Source organism: Dermacentor variabilis, chromosome 1, assembly GCF_050947875.1.
Source record: "Dermacentor variabilis isolate Ectoservices chromosome 1, ASM5094787v1, whole genome shotgun sequence".
In the NCBI taxonomy this organism is placed as follows: domain Eukaryota; kingdom Metazoa; phylum Arthropoda; class Arachnida; order Ixodida; family Ixodidae; genus Dermacentor; species Dermacentor variabilis.
The window spans coordinates 240,662,755-240,685,312 of record NC_134568.1 but is presented as its reverse complement, the minus strand read 5'-3'; the positions used below and the strand labels follow the sequence as shown (position 1 = coordinate 240,685,312).

Genomic DNA, 22,558 nt, shown 5'->3' with positions numbered 1-22,558 from the left:
TGCTCATTCCTGTTGCATTTCAAGTATTACAGCTGTGCTACAATGCCAACAGCATTTTTGAAGGAGCCTCTAGCATAGCATACAAGCATAGATGGCTCAACAGATGTTGTGAAAGTGAAAAAAAAAATTGAGACGTGAATTACTTTGCAGTCGACTTCCGTTAATACGATGTGGTTTAATTATCCGGTGTGTCGAATTAAACAAAAGGCAGAAAAACGCTGAAACACAATTGACTCACTTAGCAGTATCTGCCTTTAAAGTTAGCTTTGCTGCAGTACAGCTGTCTTTTGCGGTGAAGCATACCAAGCGAGTAAAGATGCCACTGTTACGGGACATAGCACGTGTTCCTTAATTTACACACGCACATGCACCATCTCTGGTCACACTACAAGCACTGAGATGCCTAAAATGCTTGCTGGCAGGCCTTCAGAGTTTTAGATAGACCCCCACTCTTTTGCTGGCTTTGAGCGTCCCTCAACTTTGTTTTTTCATCTTGCCACCTTCCTTTTTGCTAGCTTTCCCAAACACAGATGATTTTTCTCTCCTTCTCAGTGCATGGTGCGTGCACATGCATATGATTAAAGGATGCATACTACAACCCGTTGTTTCATATTTGACACGCATGGCGGGTGGCAGGGCTCATGGTGGCAGGGCTCAAATCGCCACATGAGACATAGCTCGGAATGGCTGCCAGTATGCTTATTAGGCATCTAGGCGCTTGTACTGTAACCGGAGATAGTGCGTGTGCACATGTATAATTAAGAAACGCATACTATGTCCTGTGACAGTGGCCCTTCTTCAGCCTTGGTATGCTTCACCGCATAATAACATGGCAGTGTTTTGCCGAAGCTCACCAGTCAAGTTTGAATTATCTGGCAAAGGCCAATATTGAGATAGAAATAACGAAGTTTGGGCCTATAGAAATGTATGGGCACCAGTAGGGACCTTCGGTCGGGATTGACTCGACCAAAGAATAGAATTAAGTGGAGTGGAACTAATGGAAGTCTTCCATATACATGGTGGGAACTAATACAGATTTGTTCTAAATTAGCTAGAATCTGCTTTTTTAAATTTTTATAGTGTTGTGTTTTTTTGTTGTACATTGCAGTGAACAAGCTTGTATAGTTTCTTTTATAGTTTTTCAAAACTTTCAATGGCTCTTTATGATGAGCAGGTAAGGTTCAATTCAGCTGATTTCACATTGCGTGTTTTGTGTACATGCAGTTCTTGGCCTGGGCTATGACTTTGGTATTGACATGTGGAGTGTTGGATGCACATTGTACGAGCTCTACACGGGAAAGATAATGTTTCCTGGAAAATCCAACAACCAGATGCTCAAATTCTGTATGGATCTCAAAGGAAAGTTTCCTAATCGTCTTATTCGAAAAGGAATCTTCAGAGACCAGCATTTTGATGCAAACTGCAACTTTCTCTACCATGAAGTTGACAAAGTCACAGAGAGGGTAAGCTTCACTGCATGCAGTGTTTTTTTGCCCCCCTCTGCTGTATTAATTGTTGATGCTCCTACATTTCAACATACTAAAAAGAAAAAAAATCCTGCGGCCTTTAAGCTCTCTGTAGGTAGTTCGCCACATGTAGTTGTGTGGCTACATTTGGGGATTGTCACCATGTTGACTGTGTATAGTGAAATGATCTGAAATATTCTGAGTGTGATGCCGTCTGTCTGAGCTGAAGTACCTGCATTGGACTGTTGCATAGAGAGTAAGTCTCTCCTTTCTTTTATTAGGCATTTGTTCTTGCTTAAACAACAAGGCTGCTTGATATCAGTATATTGAATGTGGGCCAAAGAGCATGGAATTATATAATGATTTTCACTGTCATATTGAACTGTCAGTGTCATGCATTGAGACTGAAATTTCTTCTTGTAAGGTTCCATGATGATGTGATATACCAGGTGTTTCAGCAAACACTTTCAAAATTAAAAAAAAAAAAAATTACCTGTGGTAGATAACACAATTCTAGTCAATGAGCTGGTCTACTCATAGAGGTGGACATTACTTGCACAAAGAATTGAAATGCATGATCAACGAATTAACAAGAAACTCACTAATGAAGCTTTAACTAATTCCATTATGGCATATATGTCAATTTACAGATTCTAGCCAGGGAGCTTGCAAGGTGGATCCACTTGAAACAAATTCTTATGGTGACACAAGTTTTGAGATATTAATTCTCGAACTTTGCGCAAAAGTGCATTCGTGTTCCAGTTACTTTTGTGCTTCAATGCATAAAACAATGTTTTGTTAAGAAAGTAAGTGGCACGACAGTGCATTTTTACCGAAAGTTTGATGTCGCTCATAAATGGTGTCATCCACACAATTCTTTTCAATTGAATATGCTTTGCAGCCTCACCCGCTAAAGTTTGTACATTTCAGTATGTGCCATAAGGTAATTAGTTAAAACTTGCTTAGTGAATTTTTGTTTACCAGTTGATTATGCATTTCATTTTTTTGTGCCAGTAATGTCCGCCTCGTCGGGCAGACCAGTTCATGTACTAGAATTGTGCTATCTGCCACAGGCAATTCTAAAAAATTTTCTAGTGTTTGCTGAAACACCCTGTATGCTAACAGCTACAACGAATAATAAACCACTTGTAGATGTGAGCCTCTGTTCACAGATGCAAGTGCGCTTGTGTTTGGTGATTGGTCACTGTACAAACGTTGCCCAATGTGATACCGATCAGAGTGACAGCAAGGCGCTCTGATCCAAGGAGCCAGCTATTCACAAATTATGCACGTACAAAGAGAAGCTTTGTGAATCCTAGTCTTAATATTAGTGACAAGACGGGAGCTTCACTTATTTTGCCACATTCTAGTTGAGAAGTGCAGCTGTGAAGGACTGCAACTGCTGTGTGGCAAGGTGTCAACTTAGAAAGGTGGCTAGTGCTGGGCATCGATTGCAGTATGTGGTTTAGCTTTAGCTCTCTCTTGAAACAAAATAGAACTGAAGGTGGAGAGGGAGCTAGGCAGGCAACTCATTGCTCTTTCTCTTAAATGTCTTTTGGAAATCCCAGTGAGATTCTCTGTAAGCATGGCACGCATATTACGTTACTGCAATATTTATTTCCTATACGTCCTTGTGCATGGTATTCCATCCTTGTTTCAAAATGTCAATGCTGGATGCTTTAAGCATTAATGTTAACTGACTAAATGCTCAAAATGGCTTGTATAAATATAATTAAAATTATATTCATGGTTTGTTTTTGGTTGCTTGAGTTGGTTTACTTGATTCACAATTTACTTTTCCATCGTTCATACTTCTATTTGCATGCCAGTGCGATAAAAAGAGACTGCCTAGCTAGAAATAACTTTTTTTATCACTGAAACATTTGATGGTTATGAAATTTCAATAAAACTGGCCATAGTTGCTTTGGCGTTGCACCGCTAAACTCAAGGGCACGTGATCGAATCCCAGCAGCGGCAGCCACATTTCGATGGGGATGAAATGGGAAAACACCTGTGTGTACCATGCATTGGGTACACGTTAAAGAACCCCAGGTGGTCAGAGTTAATCCGGAGTCTCCCCACTATGGCGTGCCTCATAATCATATCGTGGTTTTGGTATGTAAAATCTCACAATTTTTAAAATCTTCACCATTCACAAGTGTATAAATAACACGCCCGTTTCCTGATGAGCCATGTTGAAAATGGCAGTGAATGGTGCTGCCACTTCTAAAATAACAGCAGGGTTGTGTACATTTACAGATGTATAGTCTTCAGTTCAATTATCATTTGATGGGCCCCATCTTAATGGTGGGGTGAGGCTTTAAAATGAGGTATGGAAGAATTGCAGTCAGAGGAGTCATGAACATGGTTGTGCTTATGAAATTGTTTATATGGGATCTGTTAAAGTTGGCCTCTCTACAGCGGTGTTTACATGGATGCAGCAAAATCATATATGAACTTTCAAGCGCATCGCATCTAATGTAAATGAGGTATGTAATTCACTAGGAAGGCGTCTCATATCTAATGCTCCAAACAGGGGTAGTTTGCGATGGAGAAGGTGCATTTCAGCGACACATGTAACCAGAAGCTTATCGTATCGAGAATTAAGGGAAAGTGCTCGCTCTGGGATGACAACTGACTAGCCAACTGGCAGCAGCCGTTGCCATACTGCGGGACATGAAAAACAAAAAGGGCGGTTTGTGAAGCAGGCCACACGCAGTTTTTTTTCACTCGTGAGTAAGTTGCACGTGTTGAAACAGTGTTGGCTTTGTAATTAGTAAATGAAATTAACATGAGTGAGTTGCTTGATTCACATAATTAACGTAGCCCAGTCTGCTTTGAGGTGATAGAAGCTGAGACAGCTGCACTTGGCTGCCACTGGAGATAGCAGTCGCTGCTGACATGCTGGGAAATAATATTATTCTGATGCAGTACAGTACACTACCGCAAAACAAATGCGTAAATGTGTCCTTGCGCCCAAATGAAGGAGAACCTGAGAAATTTATACGTCACCTTGTGGGTATTTGCAATGCAGTTCACAATGCGACAACAAAAGCAGGTTTATCAGAAGTAAGAGCGTCGACTTTCAAATATGACACTACAGTCGCCGACCGTTTATTCGGACCTCACGGGGACTGCGAAAATGTCCGAATAAACAGGTGTCCGAAAAAGCAGATTAAGAAAAAAAAAATGAAATCCTTTATTTCCACGCACTTATTCGGGCTCGGCAGTAGCCTTGGAAGAAATCGTGAATGCGCCGTTGCACGCTGTTCCGTTTACGCGCAATCAGATGAGCCTGAATCTCGGAGAGGGTCGTACGGTCACTATTGGCGGCTGAAAGCACAGTCACTGCTTGTACACGCTCCGCATGCGACGGCAGCGTAGCACATGGTGCGTCATCTTCCGACTCGGAGTGATCGTCCGGCGGTGCAGCAGAAACCTAACGAATGATCTTGCCGTCGTCGAGTTCTGCGCATGTCAATACAGCAGTGTCAGCACCTATGAAACTGTCAAATGAGACGGTGTCCGGAATCGCAATGCCACCACTGCGCAGGTCTCGGCAGAACATTTTCCGCGTCAGTAGGGAGCACATCGGAAGGCGACAAATCTTAGGCCTCCCGGCACCCGCTTGCCGGCATTCCCTAGCGCAGTCTGTGCGGGCACTGTCGGCGCCATTAGACCCTTGACGCGATGTTTACGTATGCCGCGTTGGATCACCGAAACCTCGACACAGCACACAAAGCAAACACCACCGTGCCGACACCAGTCGCACAAACAAAAAGCGCGGCTGCTCGCAGCCATAGAGTTTCCTACAAAATTACTAGAGGGAACTCTGGCGCTAGTGTCTACGTGAGCTACAATGGGAGCGGTTGTCCCAGCATGGGAATTATGGGAAGTACATGGATTTGCCTAAACTTCGTCCTTTTTGGCTTCAAACGGCTTTGTGACTTAGTAAACTCGTCATTTTCAACAGTTTATTGCGTGATAAATAATTAAATAAACATCATTAAAATTGCCCGACTGCAGGATTCGAACACAGGGACTCTAGTACAGAAGCCTGATATTGAAACCATTAAGCCACGGATGCATGTATCGACAAGCGAATGAAACGCACTTATGAATTTATCGCGGGCATGCCAGTGCTTTGAGACGCTTGGTGCGTTTCGATTTGGGCACATAAACAAGCTCAATCATTGCAATTAATAGCAATTGTACGCGTTCCCCGGCGTCTTCTACACTTCGAAGAATATAGATAGCGCTGAAATATACGACAATAAGATTTATATAGCGTAATATACAAAGCCACAAGAACGTCTGAATCCACAAGCACGAAGATCAGACAAATCCATGTACTTCCCATCATTCCCATGGTAGGACAACGACTGCAGCGCCAGAGTTCCCTCTAGTAATTTTGTAGGAAACTCTATGCTCGCAGCGTCTTGCGCGAGGAAACAAATCAGCTGCTGGATTGTCTTGACATGGCTTACTAAGCTGAAACCGGACTGCTGCAGAGCCGCTCTATCTAACCAGGCAGAAACGATGATGATGAGCGGGGATTTCTAGTAGCGCCACTTCGTGGGGCAGCAAGGAAGCTCCGTTCAAAACAAAAATGGCGTTCAGCAAGTCGAACCATGCACCGGTCAGAGTCGGTGCATGGTGCTCTCGACCGAGTTAGCTAAAGGAGTGTCCGAAAAATCAGACGAGAGGTTGCAAGGTGTCCGAACTTTCGGCAGTTGTTATACATTATGGTCTATGGGGAGAATGGCGGTGCCGCGAAGCTGACCGAATAATCGGGCATGTCCGAATTTTTGGAGTCCGGAAAATCGGTCGGCGACTGTAGGTGTGTTTAGTTTGCTGGACAAGAAAATGTACATTGATGTGAACGGTGGTGTATATGTATATGTGATACAATAAATTGGTACGATTCACTTCTGTTGTATCCATGCAAACGCGGCTTACAAAAGCTGAAAATACTAAAAAAAAAACATTTCAGTTTTGTTATATTTCTTTTCGATTCTTCACAAATGTGCCTTTTTTCTGTCAGAACTATTAATCGCAAAGCTTTCAGGTTTTGTAAAGGATTTGTTTCGATACTCATGCTTTGTTTGACTTTGTATTTGCTGTCGTGACAGAGGTGCCGTCGCATGCCACTGCTCACCTGCTGTATGGGGGGGTGGGAACTTAGTCAAGCGTCAATCGCTTTTATTCCCATCCCCTCCATCAATATAATGGTGATGGAAATAAATCGTTATATATATATATAAAGGACAATCATATGCTATACAACTGTAACTAGGAACTATGTAGATATGTAAAAGAATTAAGATTAAAAAAAACACTTTTCTATGTAGTGCAACAGGCCGCTAGCACATGCTGTTTGTATACCTAAGTACCTTTAGCATGCGTGTAATCATCCTAGTTCCACATTTGTACAAGGCACTAACTCAAATGTTCACAAAATTTAATTCACATAAACCCAGCAGATTTTTAGAAAAAGGTATAAAGGTGTCCAGAAATCGCATTCTGAGAAAAATGCAAATAAAGTGTTGTCGAAACAGTTTGATATATCAAAACATCCCAGGATTAGTCTTTTTTTGTGGTGACCAAAACTGTAACCTTTTTCTCTGTATATGCAGTCTTTGCTGTTTTGCTTAGGCTTTAGACTAAAGTCGCCCTTTTTACCTGGCGCTAGTTCAATTCATTGCCCACACATAGAAGCACACAAATGTCCAGGAGGGACCACTAGGTACTATCGAACTCAGTATAAGCTACAATGCGAAAGCATGTGGCAAAGCGGTCATGCGTTGCAGCTCATACTGAGTGTGATAATACTTTAGCACACTTGAATTGTGGTGGTTGCCATAAAACCAGCATTTTCGTGTCAATCCTTGTTCTCTGCATCAGCAAAACTGAAACATTGGTCTTTGACCAGCCCGACGTACTGCCCAAGAGTGCTCACCACCATAAACAAACATAAGAGGTGCACACGAGAAATAGAGAACTCCCTAATGACTGGAAGATGTGCTACATAGAAAAGAAAGTTGCAAAACAAAAACCAAGACTTCTCTCAAACATGAGTTCTTTTTATGTGATGGAAGCTTCGAATGAAATTGGGACTCCACGACGAGATATGCCCACTTTCCTGTCAATGCGACAGCTAAAATGAAATGAATAAGCTCTAGAAGTCTCATATATCCAAGTGGTATATATATTTTTAAAGCTAAAGACGTGTTATCAAAAGGAGGCAAAACAAAAAAAAAAAACTATTTTTTGGACAAGACAGTGTCACCCAACCAGAAGGAGTAATGACATGTTTTCAACTCTCCATATTTCTTTTTTGGCATTAAATGAAGGTCCTAGACTGAACCCTAGAAAAAATACTTGAAAGCCTTGGAGCACCCTAAATAATTTAATATACCTTATTTACTCGCATAACGATCGCACTCACGTAATGATCGCACCCTAAATTTTGTCATCAAAATTTGATTTTTTTAATTTTGCGTGTAATGATGGCACCCCGAAATTACCACAGCAGTATGTCGTGTGCCAAGTCTAGCTAATAATGATCGCGCTTACCATCTGTCGAATGCTATGTGAACGACTCTTGAAGACAAACCAAGTGGTCTGCACGCACCAAACATTCTTAAGTAGATGCCTTATTTCATTACTTTCATCACTTTCCGCACTTCCGTGACAAAAAGGGGTACAACCAAACTTGCCTTTATTATGTGTAGGCTTTATAATGGTTGTGGTCAACAACAACAAAAAAGGCGCCTTTCGATTCTTATCTGCACTCGTGGGCACGCAACAAATCGCGAGCGGCAACGATAGTAGCCACGTTTACACTGATAGGTTAGAAGTGTACCCTATTCATACGCCGACGCTTGTAACACAGCTAAGATATTCGCCCACCCTTATCGGAAATGTGCCGTATTCGGATAGTAGTGAAGACAGATGCCGCAGTTTCCGCAGCATGCCGGCCATGTGTTTCTAAGTCGCTGGCAGCTAAGCGCGCCTATCCGTTTCTGTCCCCTCAAAGTGGACATGGCTATGTTATTGCCGCAAACTTGCCGATATTAACGATATTATTCATTACTGATACGGAAGAAACTGTTTCAGCGCATGTAATGTACTCACGAGAAGAAAAAAGAAATCGCGTTCAGCGCGCTCGGCTTGCTCCGCCGGTCGCCATTTTTATTTTGGTGTCCTGCACTACAAACAGCGGCAGCCGCCTATTTGTTGACCTGTTGTCATCCCTCAGCAAACGCAGGATGAAAAAATTTTTTTTTTTCTTTTCGTGAAAAATTTAACCAGCGTAATGATCGCACCCCTGAATTTGCATCAATTTTTTTGACAAAAAAGTGCGATCATTATGTGAGTAATTATGGTATATCTTTTTTACAGACAGTTTTGCTTTTGTTTCCAGGAGGTGACTGCGCCAGGATGTCATGACGGTAGAAAGTGCTCACATATGAACAGGACATTGTGGCATTTTGACACTTGTTCCAGCTTGCTTGATGGTCTGCTACGCCGTTACATCGGGCCTCATGATAAGCAGCAGCGTAAGAGGCGACCAAGCGAACTGCAGTGAGTGCCAAAATGTCGCCATGTCCTGCTCTCAAGTCACCACCTTCTGCATCATGACATCACGACACAGTGACCTCCTGGGAAACAAAACCAAAACTGGCAGTAGATAAACTATCACTACATTTTTTGGTGTATATGTTGTGGTATTTTTTCTAAATTTTTGCTAGTGCGTCTTAGACAATGGTACGAATTACATACAGTATGCTTCCGTTGATTCGACTCTGCTTTGTTAGACTATCATTCTTTCGATCCTAAAATTGGCCTTGGCCAAATAATTCGAACTTGACCAGTTAGCATGCCCATGCCTGACCCCTATGGTGACCCCAATAGCAACCCCTTTGTAATGTCGCGGTGTCCATCTCGGTGGGGTTTAGGAGACTGTGAATGCTTTGAACACACATCATCTCCCATCAAAAATGCCTGTTTTCTACCTGCCCTATGAAGATTTTCAAGCAGTAATCGAAGCTCACAATGTCTGATTACGCTATTTACCTGATTCTAACGTGCGCCTTTTTTCTTTATTTTAGAGAAAATTGGGCTGAAAATTGCCTGCGCGGTGCAATTGGATACGAAACCAAAAGCGCCTTCACGGTGTTTGTATGCCTTACTGTATAAAGGCTGGGCCTCATGGAGTGAATATCGGGCGTCAAAGCGGTGAAAATTGCCCAGCAGCGAAAACTGGATGGCCGATGTCAGAAAAAGTAGATACCACCGGCTGATCTGTGCTGACCTATATTTTTGTCGGCCGAACTTTGCTGCTGGAAGCGGAGAGCACGCCATTGCAACTGGTCAATCTGGAGCCGACATTTCCGACTAACTTGCCTCACAGGAATGTCTGCTCCCGATGCTCTACCGGCTTCTTTCTTGCGGCACCCGTGTTGTTGCTTTTTTGTACCACCTCTGGCAGCTATCTGCGTTTCATCATGTGATGTTCTGTCGATTAGGCGGTGCACACTCGTCTAGGCATGAACACCAAACAAGTCCAAATCCAGTAAGCACAAGGGTGAAAGAAGCAGTCATCGAAGGCCGCATGACCAGACAACAAAACATAGTGATTGCTGACATGCAGCTGGAGCTTTGGCCAAAGTTACACGGGTGTACTGCTCGCACATACATGTAAAAAAACAGATATGTTCATGTTACGTGCACAACTTAACACTACTCAGCCACCTCTCAATCAACCTATTCAGCTGTGTGCCCAAGCAAGTATTCACGGGATCCATGATGCTGTGCTTATTTTCGGTGGCAGATATCAACACAGTGATCACCCATAGTTTTGAAAAGAATAGGAGCTTTTAGTACCGACCATAGGTTACGTGTTTGTTAGGGAGCCAATTTTTTTGCATAATTTGCTGAGAGTGGTAGAGCAAAGATGCCTTAACAAGCCAAGGTAAAAAGAAGTGTTGTGAAAGTAATCAAATGTGCCTTGCAACGTACCAAAACACCCTTCTGAACACTGTTCAGCAGGACAAAGCTGGGACTTATATTTTGGAAAATACAGTACATTAAGTTATTTAGGGTGCTCTGAAGCTTGGTGGTATTGAGTTTTTAGCTCCTAGGTAACGCAAAAAATAATTAAAAATGTCATCGTCAGTACTGCTTTAATATAAACAACTCATAAAAATATTGCATTGTGAATTGTTTTTTGTTCTTTTGCTCTGCTTATTCAAACTATGAAAATATAAATCCTCTTCAGAAGCTGTTTAATAGTAGAATGTGTCACACAAAAGCTTACAGGTTTCTCAAGTATGCTATGCCTTGTTTGCTGTGAAAACAGAATGTGAGGTGTGATCAAGAATAATTGTATGCTCTGATTGTCACCGTGTAGGAGAAAGTGGTGGTCATGACAAACATCAATCAGACACGTGACTTATCCAGTGAGTTAATTGGACGGCAGCGGCTGCCAGAGGATCAAGTCAAGAAAGTAGGCCAGCTGAAGGATCTTCTGGAGAAGACTTTGATGCTGGACCCTGTGAAACGGATATCGATCAATCATGCCCTCGCCCACCCATTCATACATGACAAGATTTGAGTGTGAGTGTCTCTTTAGCACTAGCAATGTATGAAATAATTTTTTGTATGTTGTGCATCAATCATTTAATTGCATAATCTGAAATGTGAAAGGTTGCCACCTATGCTTTAGCTTAAGGTACTGTCATACTAGGCAAATGGTTGGTTAATTTGGTCTGTCAATGCAGTTGACCCTAATGGAAGCATTTGCTATGCTATTGGAAGGGGGTCATGCTCTTGCAAAGGACTCCAATCGCCCAATGGACTGCCAACTTTCTCATCATGCTAGCCAGACTGCCATGTTGGCATACTCTCTCCAAGTGACGTTGCTTCCCTCTGCTCCTTGCTTTTTTTTCTGTGGGGAGTCATTCCATCAAGTCGGGCCTCATGTTGTGCATGCATAACTGCTGCATTGTGTTAAGAGAGAAATGAAAGAAAAGAACTTGGCATGGTTTTAGAGCACATGCTGCAGATGCCAGTGGAAATGAAGACCAAGTTTTAAGCACCATGGCATACAGGCTGAGCTGCATATAATAAAAATGAACTGCAAAGAGAAATATAGTATTGCTTTGTGTCGCATAGCTTGCAGTACAATGAAAACGAAGAAAGCATAGCATGGGGATTCATAGTACCTGCTGTCAGCAGAGTGCCTTTGTCAGTAACCTGGGTTTAATCGGCAAGAAGGCATCTTGATATTTATTGCCTATGTTATTTTGGCTTTTTCATATCATAAGAAGCCAACAAACACTGACACCAAGGACAACATAGGGGAAATTACTTGCGCTTAATAAATGAAATAAACGATAAATTAATGGAAATGAAAGTAGATGCAAAAACAACTTGCCGCAGGTGGGGAACGATCCCACATGCGGCAAGTTGTTTTTTTCATCCACTTTAATTTCCATTAATTTATCGTTTCTTTATTTCATTTATTAAACACAAGTAATTTCCCCTATGTTGTCCTTGGTGTCAGTGTTTCTTGGCTTCTTATGATGATATAAGTAATAAAAATCGGGCCCCTCGGTTAACCCCCTTTCTTCTTGACTTTTGCAGTCACATAAGACTTTTCTTTTTTTTTTTCTTGTACTAGTTAGCCAGCAGGCATACATAATGATTGGTACGCCTGTGTTGAACTACAACTTCATTTACCCAGATCAGCATAGTGTGGTTTAAAAGCTTGTCACTATGAAAGAACATTTTGTAGTTGCAGTAAGTGGGTGTGCATGTGTTGTTAGCATCAGCCCATCGTTGACAAACCGGACTGCCACCAGCACCAGCCTTTGCTGATCAGCTGACAACAATCAACATTGCCATCAAGTTGGCCTAGTGTGAAGGCACCTTTACAGAGTGTTACTTCAAGATATGAAGCGTTTTCAGTTGATAACAGTAACTTGAACAACGTTGGCGGCTAGTGCTAGTCATTGCGTAAGCCTTAAACGCAGCATTAGTTTCTGCACTCCTTTTAACACACATGGCGTTACACATCTTGTCACTTGTACATTTTCTTTGATGTCTTGAGCATGATTTACCGAAAAAATATTTTCTATAACATGGATAGGGCTTTAAAACTTGTAAAGTACTTAAGTGCCCTTTTTGTTTCAGAGAACGATTTTTTTCTTTCTCAAGGTTGGAGCTGTTGCACATGTGGAAGACCTTGGTGCTATATATCTAAATATGTATACAATATTTATCTTCGGATTCTTTGGATGCCATATAGTGATTAATGAAAGGCAGGTGATGGTGTCTCAGCTAGTAAATTTTAGTGCGTTTTTTTGTAGCACATACATTTTACTAGTCGCTTCATTGGTGTGCACCTGTGGATGCGTACTTTTGTGTTGGAAAAGCAGAAAGAAAAAAAAAACTGTTTCCAAAGCAACCCACGGAAATAGGTCTACATTGAACAAGGAAAAAAGTGAATCCTGTTCAAGGTACGACATTGGGTATGCACATACCTCAAGACAGTTGAACATTAAATTCTTTTCTCTTCTGTATGGGATGTTTAGTGACTGTGGCACTGCTTTGGTGGACGTGGCCCCTTTGAGGAGGGCAGTCGTCAAAAGCTTGTCTACTGACTGGTTGAGTCAAGTATTGGACAACACAGGAGAGCGTTCAAGCACATGGTGTGCACCAAAAAGATGTCTTCCTCTGCTCTCATATATATAAAGTTGCAACATTTGATGCAGTTACAACTTTTAAACTTAGCAGCATTCAATTTCTTGATTCCTAGGGCACTGTAATTTGCAGAAGCTGAAAGGCATTTATCAATGTGGAGGTCACATTGCTGACTGAAATGCAGAGCAAAGGTCAAAGGAAACCAGGGCAGAAAAATGATGAGCCAAGAGAGATGAACATGATTAGGGCAATGGATACCTGTCTGGTAGCCACTCATTCAACGATTTATAGTAGTAATACTTGATTTGTGCAGGTAACATAAAGTAATTTTTGCACTTTTATTTAGAATATGTCAAAACATTTTTAATGCTTGACTCATCATCTCAAAGATTTAAAAAATTTTCTTGTGCGTTATCAAGAAACAAGCAGACAATTGCTGAATTAGAATGGTGAGGATTTGTTAGGAAGTTTTTTCTAGCTCATTAACCATAAACAGGAGGAAAAGCTTAGTTTGAAAACAAAATTGCAAAGTATTAATATTTCATCCAAAATTACAATTATATAGTACTTGACAAATACCGAATAAAATGATGCAAATGTTTCACATCTACGTAAATAGTTTTTAAGAAAGTGGGCCTCAACACCTTAAGTGCCAAATCGGATAGTGAATATATATATAATTGTTTTTTAAACAATAAACGTCCTTTTTACCATTAATATAAAACACTGTTGTCATCCCAGTATTCACTACATTATGGGCAAAACGGCTCACTTCAGTGAGCGTCTTGGAACAGCTCAGCTCACTGAAATGAACCGGTTCATTTGAACGGCTCACTGGTTAATTTAAATCTATAACCTGTGTTATGCCTCTCAGTGCCTCCGCTCTTTCTCGTTTTCTTTTTTTTTTTTATGCCAGCTCGCATAAAGTTTGTCATTTTACTGCCCATTACTAAGCTTGCTTTGTGAAAACCTTCAAATGGAGCATTATATACGAACAAACAGGATTTTTCAGGGTGTACGTGTTCATGAATTGAAAATGATGGTTTAAAAGGCAGTCTTGTCAGCCCATTAGCATCTGTGTGTGTGCGTGTGTGTGTGTGTGTGTGTGTGTGTGTGTGTGTGTGTGTGTGTGTGTGTGTGTGTGTGTGTGTGTGTGTGTGTGTGTGTGTGTGTGTGTGTGTGTGTGTGTGTGTGTGTGTAGGGTGCGAGTGCTACCACTGAAAGTGCTGGCGTTGCTATCATTCTGGCGTTTAAAGTTAGATCACTTGACACCGCTTTGGCCTGGTAGCACCTGCATGACTTGTAGTCATTCATTTCCATTTAGGAGGCATGTTTTAGCATATTTTCATCCAGGAACATTGTCCTTTGTCACCGACGATCACTGAATGTTGTACTGGCAGCGAAAACGTTGCTTTGAAACCATTGGAGCAGCCCATTTTAGTAATTGCATCAGGGGGCTCATCTCGTGTGGTATGCTTCAATCCTGTGATGTGGTTTTGTTTTGGTCAATGTCACTGTATCTTGGTGGGTAAAGGCACTGTGGTGCTGCATTAATTGTAACTGTCCTACGTTTTTAGTATCTACTGTTCTTTCGAAACAAGACTGAGAGTGCTACCTTCCAGACTTGGAGACTGCAGTTACGTAATTTTTTTAATACTTTGGGGGCTTTCTTCGGAGCCCAGGGTGGAAAGAAAAACTACAACCGATAACATAAAGAAAACTACTTTATTATGTGCTTCTGAGAACACTCTACAACTTTTCAAATCTGGCTTATGTGGCATAACTTAAACTGAAAACATTTCTTCTTCTTTTTCGTCACATTCTGGAGTTAGAAAAAAAGTAGTAACATTCCTGTTCACGTAATAATGCTTTTTTTGTTTTTGTTCAATTCCGGTTAGGTATTTCGCTGCAAAATGCTCCAAAATAAGAATTTATCTGCTCCAAGGTGCTCGAAAGCGAAATTTTGCTGTCTCCAAAAATTGCTCTAAAGTGACTTTGCTTTCCGATTGCTGTACGGCATAAAACGAATATTTAAAATTTTGCAGAATTAAACCCCTAGTTAGCTGATTGCAATTCAAAACGCAGTCTGAAACTCTAATGACTGCGAGCTATGTACCATTAGGTCTCGTCATCTAAGGTGTATAGTTCTATTTTTAAAGTTTGGTTCTAGACACGTGAAACACATGGTAGGTTTTGAAGGACGTCGTTCTGACCAACGATGGTATTATATTTTAGGTCAAGTTACGTAAGAATGGTTTCAACTGGCAGCTAAATGTTACCTGTCACGTGAGCCTGTTCTTTTCTAGGGAAGAAACCTCTTGAATATAGACAACTGATGGTTTAAGCAGTGATTGATTGTTTTTAGACATTTGTGTTCTTATAAAGGTTGAAACGTTTTCCTGCAGGTTTTTAAATTATTGCAGGGTCATATTTAGAGAGGGCTGTGTTAAAGAGGTCAAAACTAAATATTTGACAATGCTGTATTTCAATTCATTTCACTGCATATTCTGACTTTTCATATAAATGCTACATGTTCTCTAAGTTATCGGAAGCATTCTTTATGGGAAGGGCAATAAACTGTGCCAATAAACATTCTTTTATAGCCTAACATTAAACAAGGCTTGCAGGAAGAAGTCTTGATTAAAAAGGATTTTCCTAGCACATTTGTGAATCTGATTCAGTGATGGCTGCAAGCTAGTAGCAGTCATTTGCAAAGTGTTTTCATCTGGTAATCTCATAGGCGAAGATGCAGCTGGCATGAATGTGGGAGCTGAACGTGATGGGCTGTCTTCTTTTCTGTAGGGCATTGGATCTTTCCGAAGTTTGTTGGTCAGAGGACTGAAGGAATTTTCAAGCATGTTATGTGGAAACAAGTGTGTGTGGCAGCTCCCGTTGCTTGCCAATATGTTGAGAACTGATAGACGCTTTGGACTGCCTTCTGACAGGTATTTCTAGCACAGTACAAGTGTCAGCTAACATTGAGCATTTTTTGTTTGTTTACTTTCCCATGTTCATGGCATCACATTTGGGCACAAGGCATGAAATACATAATGGAAGGTCGGCACATAATTGCCTGCTGCTTTAAAATTTTAAGTGAATTGTAGATAACTGTTTCTTGAAGGCACTGATGCATCAACTTTACTAATTTTGCTGTCTACACTGGTAATTTTTTCTGAATCAGCTGTTCAATTGTTCTGCCCAGACTAAAAAACCTCATCTGTTTTGTTTAGTCTCTACAGTTGGACAGACACTTTGCATTGTTTGACATACTGCAGCACAAATGGTCAATGTTCATTTGTCCACCACGGTCACTCATTAGTGTATGTTGCATAAACTGCATATCAAAAACAAAATAAAAATGGTAAAAAGAGATCAGAGTAGTTGAGTATTTTATTCACTGGAATTAGATTCATGCAGTGCATCTGCATGTATCTTGTCAGTGACACGGGTGTTAACTTTTTTTCCGAATCATCCATCTCCCATGATGCATAGTGTGATTGCCAGTAATTATGTGTTCCTGGAATGTACTTAGTGGAAAATGCCAGGGCATTTGAACATTTTTGTTAGATTTTTCAGTCATCTTGATCCTTGCTTAGTTTGGTTTTTCAATTATTTTGATTGCTACTTTTTATGCTCTGTATGTGTGGGCTGTTTTTGAAAAAGCCAAGTAATGCATACTGGTTTCAAGCATGCATGTGTGAATGTACAAAGGTTCTTAAATCTGCATAGTTATGGTTTGAATGTCCAGCTCTGAGTATAAAAGGAGTCGGGCTTTTGAAACAAGCATGCAATATCAAACTGCCACAAAGAGCAGTCATATTGGCATGGATCTAATGGCTAAGCAAAGTGTAGTGCATTACAAAATATTGATAGCCCTCCATCAGGCTTGTAGCTGCATTTGAAAAGGACTAAAGAATCTGTATTTACTGCATTCTGCTTATCAGACTTCAATGCTGCAATGTGTGAATGTATTGGAAAGCATTTGTAGATGTGGCGTGTGCAAAGTTACTGACCCTGTTTCATGAAAATGCCTGTAAGTTTGAACATTGGGGTCTTCTTGCTTTTTGCTTTTGAGCTTGTTTCTGCACATAAGCAAAGAAGGGACGTCTTCGCTTGTGCATAGAAGCACTGATGAAGTACAGCACGTGTGCAAAGTGCAATTTTAGAGCTGCTTTAGAAGAAATTGTGTGCACTCAAGGAATGGCATTTGGTGCCAGAAACAATCATTCTGACATGAACATGCTACTTGAAGATTGGCACCCAGTGCACCGATATGTTAATCTGTATATCAGCTTCACTTGTGTGATTTTAACAAAACATTTGCATTGGTTAGCTTGTCATGTATGCATGCACTTCAATGGTTAGTTTTGATCTCTCAAGTACCTTGTTTTTGTCAGGTATGAATATAGGAAGACAGCAGAGTGATGCTTGTTAAGAACTTTCCTCCAAAAACCTGTAAGCAGCAAAAAAGAGTGGAAAGCAGAAATGCAACCTGCATGTTGCCCTGATGTCCATGTAGATAGATGAGTTAGGTGTGTTCATACGACAGTAGACTTCCGTTAATTCACCTCCAGTTAATTAAATTTTTCTGTTAGTTCGATGCCACCAGAGGTCCTGGTCGGCATCCATACATTTTTATGGGCCCAAATTTCGTTATTTAAATCCTAAAATTGGCATTTGCCAAATAATTTTGAACTTCACTGGTTAGCACGCATGCACCTGATCCCAATGGTGACCCCAATGGTGACCCCCAATAGCGGCCCCTTTAGGGCAGCGTTTTCTCGGCGGAGCTCAGGGGATGGTGAATGCATTGAACACGCATCTGTGTGTGCATGTGTGTAAATACACACTTCTGTGTGGATTTGTGACTATGACTGTTGGAACTAGTACATAAACAGTATTTTAAAGCTGACAGAGGTGGAAGTTGTTTGATAATAGTGGTGGAAATTGTTTGATTATGGTGGTATACCATACGGGCCTAACAGGAAATGGCTATGGATCAGGGCTGGCCCGCCTGCATAGAAGTAAGTGTCTGCAGAACTGTTTGCTTCTCTCTACAATAGCAACTTCGATTATCCCGGGGAAACTTTTTAGACCTTTCACTAACTTCATGTTTTTGCTTTTTGTAGCATGGACAGCTGTTAAGCATTTTTACAATATATAAATGATCTCATCGATTTTAGCATGTTGAATTGCACTCTCATCATTGCATTAACTTTGTAACCTTTTGGCTTCTGTCATAAAATAAGTGATTTATTATGGTCTCAACCGGCTTTGCTAGACTTACTAGTTTCCTTTGTAGTAAGCAGTTGAGTATCATTAATTGCATAATTTGATCAGAGCAGGTGGTTTAGTTAATGTTTGTAGCATACTCGTATACCCTAGTGACACATTAGGTGCTGGTCACTTAATTCTCACTAATTGATTATGGTTTCACTATATTTTGTGGACTATTTGCAGGTACTCTTCTTTTTCTTTCATTAAGATTAGTAGGTGGTTCCGTGGGGTTATGAGCTAAACGAATTGAAGTGGACAAAGAACCGCTAATATGTTAGTACTATTTGCTGTGTGTCCCAAGTGCCATGCCAGTGAAGTTAACACTAATGGCATAAACAAGGGTGACTTAAATGAAAACTTTAAAAGTGAACTAAAATTCCAAAAAGTTGTACAATTCAGTTTCATTGGCTTGATATTTGGCAGGAGTTATGAGAGTGGTTCAGAGAAAAACCAACAAGTAGCAACATGTTGCTGCAACATAGCAGAAGGAAGCATTGTTGATGCAAAGATGGCTGCACCCTTGTTGACATTCACTGCATTAGAGCAGAAACCTGCAATGTGTTTTTTGAATGGTCAAGTTGTTGAACCAGTTAAAATTCATCATGGGACAAAAGCTAAGTATGCTGATTCATGTGTGTTCATGGCTGCATGTCTACAAGTGGACTAGAAAGCTTAACAGCAGCGCAACTCACGTGGAGGATACCCAGCGACCGGGCCTGGCACACTGCGTAGTGACGGACAAAAACCCTGCTCCGAACCACCAGCAGGAAGAGTAATGTTGACCCAATTATTGAATGCAAATGCAAAAGTTTTGAAACAATAAATGGAATGATGAGTAACAATAACCAGCACTTATGCAGATCTGCTCAAAAATCACATTGGCACATCAATCGGGAGTGAATGATCAAGGCTTCTGACTCCAAGTGTACTGTTGCAGCATGACAATGCCATACTCCATACTAGTTGTTCAAATCTTGTGACGATAAAAAATATGAAATTTGAATGTCTTGCACACCCTCCTTATTCCCTCCAACCTTACCCCTAGCAACTTTAATGTCTTCAGATGGCTCAAGGAAGCGATAGGGGGCAAGCATTTTCAAAGAGTTGAAAATGTTGGTGCTTGATTGGCTACTAACAAAATAATTATTCTCATAAGGCATCCATGCATATCCGAAGCATTGGTATACGTGCATTTAACATCAAGGGGACTACCTCAAAAAATAATTCTGTATTTCCTCAATTGCCTGATAATAAATAATGGTTTTTATTTGAATCACACTTGTATATTGTCTGATGGGACATGGTTTAGTACAGCATTTGTTCTGATGTTCTTGAAGACATGCTGAGCTTATGCCATCTAAGTAAAGTAGCTCTTCAATCTAAAGAAAATTAGTGTTCAGTGCAATCTACTCTGTACAGTGAACAATCTTACTGTAGTTGGCAAGAGCACAATTTTTTTAAACATCCGTGAGCTTGTTGTGATCTCAAGTGAGCATGAAATATGCAGATAAAGTAGCTTCATTCACATTAATGGAAAGTACAGGAAGGAAGCTGCAGTTATGAAAAATCCTTATTTATTCAGTGTAAATTTCCACACATTATAGCTGTGATGGCCGCTGTAGCAAAAAGGAAAAAAAATGTTCTTACTGTAACTTTTATGCTGCATCTGCTGGTACTGTTTCACATTACCTGTGAACTAGATGCTGGATTTCTGTTTCTGCACCTTCTGATGGGGGACAGTCCAACCAAAAATAGGCTTGTATAATGATGTCACAAAAAGTACTTTGTTTGGCAGGGTACTGGTAACTGAACAGTACGAATGGCTGAGGCATGTACAATCGAAGTAAAATCTAATGCGAGCAAGTTGAAACCTACTACAGCACACCTTTGCCTTCTCAAGTTAGCTTTCACTTGTTGAATTGGGATCCTAGTTCATGCTCAGCCATATACAGAGCGAGTCAGAAATATGGCTACGTTTCAATTACACTCGAACCTCGTTATAACGAAGTTGAAGGGGGAGCCGAAATTACTTCGTTATATCCATTACTTCGTCATATGCATTATTGCCATTTACTGCAATTTATGCCCAATGGGTTGCACATTTGTAAACATGGAAATAAGAACACGGCTTGGCGGCCCATGGTACCGCTACACAGCCATGCATGTGACGAATTCGAATAAAATAACACTAGAATCTTCGGCATATGCAACACATTACTTAGCACCTTGTGTAACAGCCTTTAGATAGCTGCCTTCAGTTCCATTTTGATAATCTTTTGCGTCCGCTTTTCACTTGGCTCATCGCACTCGAGTAGCACGTGGCAAACAAGACAACGCTCTACTGTGTGATCGAGGAGGCAAGCAAACTCTGCTGCACTTGCTTGGCTCGACCGGCCCGTAGCCTCCGAGAATGCACCTGATGCCAGTGAAATCTCGGGAGAGATTTCACTGGCAGGGAGAGGGAGAAGTGAATGCATGGCGAGGTTGGTGCTGGGGAGGTCTCCGAGGCCAGGCCCAGCAGGATGCCTGTGCGGCACACCGTTGAGAAAGAGAAGTGAATGCACTTATCTTTCTCACCATTGCGTGTAGCCTCACAGCACAGCGTGACTCGCGCAGGCTTGCATGCATGTGACCCCTGGAGATTGTGCCAGGGAGATTTTGGAGGCCACGCTCAGCTGCGCCTGTCTGCGTGGCAAGCAGGAGTGAATGCAGTAACCTATCGCACCGCTGCATGTAGCCACGTAGCACATAGCCACGCAGCGAGGCGTGGATCACACAACCAGGCAAGCGCAATAGAGAGGTCAATATTGAACCGCGGTAGTAACCTGCTGCTTGTGCGCAGCTGCACAGCTATGCTTGGCAGTGAGAAAGATCAGTGTTGCTCGACGACATAGTCGACAAGGGAATGCGGAAGTTTTGAACTGCCACGGAAAACAAGTGCCAAACCCCGTGGAAAGTGATGTACTTGGCATGCAACGGTCGGGTATTTTTGGTTTCAAAGCCGAATCTAGTTCGTTATATCCATTGACAGGACAATTTCACTTCGCTGAAATGAGGTTTTAAATACATGAATTTCTATGGTGATTTCAAGGGGAATTTCATTTACTTCGTTAAGTCCATTGTTTCGTTATAACGAGGTTCAAGTGTATATTCAGTATACTGTGAAATCCTTGATGAACTTGTGGTGCCAGTGATACTAACTGCTAAAAACAAATCAAGACTGCGAGTCGGCCTAGTTGGAACAGATTCATCTTAAAACTTATTGTGCGCAAACAAACAGGAACGAAGAATGGAAGAAACACAAGGACGAGCGCTTTCTAACAACTGGTTTTATTTTTGAAGAACCACCTGCTTAAATACCCACAGATCTGCGCAATCTAGTCAACAGAGCACGCCTATAGCGCATATAATAAGCACATATATATAATATATATAATATATATATTACTATAATATAGTAATATATATAATATAGCGCATATAATATAATATGTGCTATAGGCGTGCTCTGTTGACTAGATCACGCAGATCTGTGGGTATTTAAGCAGGTGGTTCTCAAAAATAAAACCAGTTAGAAAGCGCTCGTCCTTGTGTTTCTTCTATTCTTCGTCCCTGTTTGTTTGCTTTCACACAATAAGTTTTAAGATGAAAACAAATATTGCTTATTTCAGTATAGTTGTGCGCACCCTTGTGCTGCTGTGGTAAGGAAATTTTGAATTTTGAATTGCCAAACAGAGTGGTGCGAAGGAGAGGGCAGAGAAAATGGCCAGCCTGCTGAAAAGGTTTACCCTCTGAAACTGCGATATTGACATGCTGAAAACAACAGTTGATAAAGGAATGCATGATAAGTGAAGTGTCCATGTATTTGAAAGCAATGTTAGACTTTGAGGGAATTCAGCGACTCAGTGTTGTTGTATTTTTGTTTATCATTAGCTGAAGACAGTCTTTTTAAGGTTACAGTGTCTGAATCCATGCTGTCATGCGATGAAAGCGTGCACTGAAACTTGTGGCCTTACTGCTGACTCGCCCTGTAGGCTTTGCACTACAGTATGTCTACAAACTCACTGCTCAGTAATTGCACATCGCAATTTGGTTTCATCATTTTT

General features: G+C 41.1%; 1 protein-coding gene across 8 annotated transcripts in view; it reads left to right on the top strand.

The window, feature by feature from the left end:
• The window catches only part of Prp4k (Pre-mRNA processing factor 4 kinase), a 130,066-nt gene that overhangs the window by 93,210 nt on the left and 14,298 nt on the right, over positions 1–22,558 (top strand). For 4 of the 8 annotated variants that reach the window (XR_012823331.1, XR_012823333.1, XR_012823330.1 and 1 more), the window contains exons 15-17: positions 1,225–1,463; positions 10,882–11,087; positions 15,978–16,120. Coding sequence is in view for 3 of the 8 variants with exons in the window: in XM_075672241.1 (XP_075528356.1) it covers positions 1,225–1,463; positions 10,882–11,085 (443 nt within the window). In the remaining 5 variants the exon portion in view is untranslated. Of the gene's footprint in view, positions 1–1,224; positions 1,464–10,881; positions 11,088–15,977; positions 16,548–19,111; positions 19,341–22,558 lie in introns of those variants that run through there. The other 4 variants (XM_075672241.1, XM_075672218.1, XM_075672249.1 and 1 more) reach the window with 2 other exon arrangements.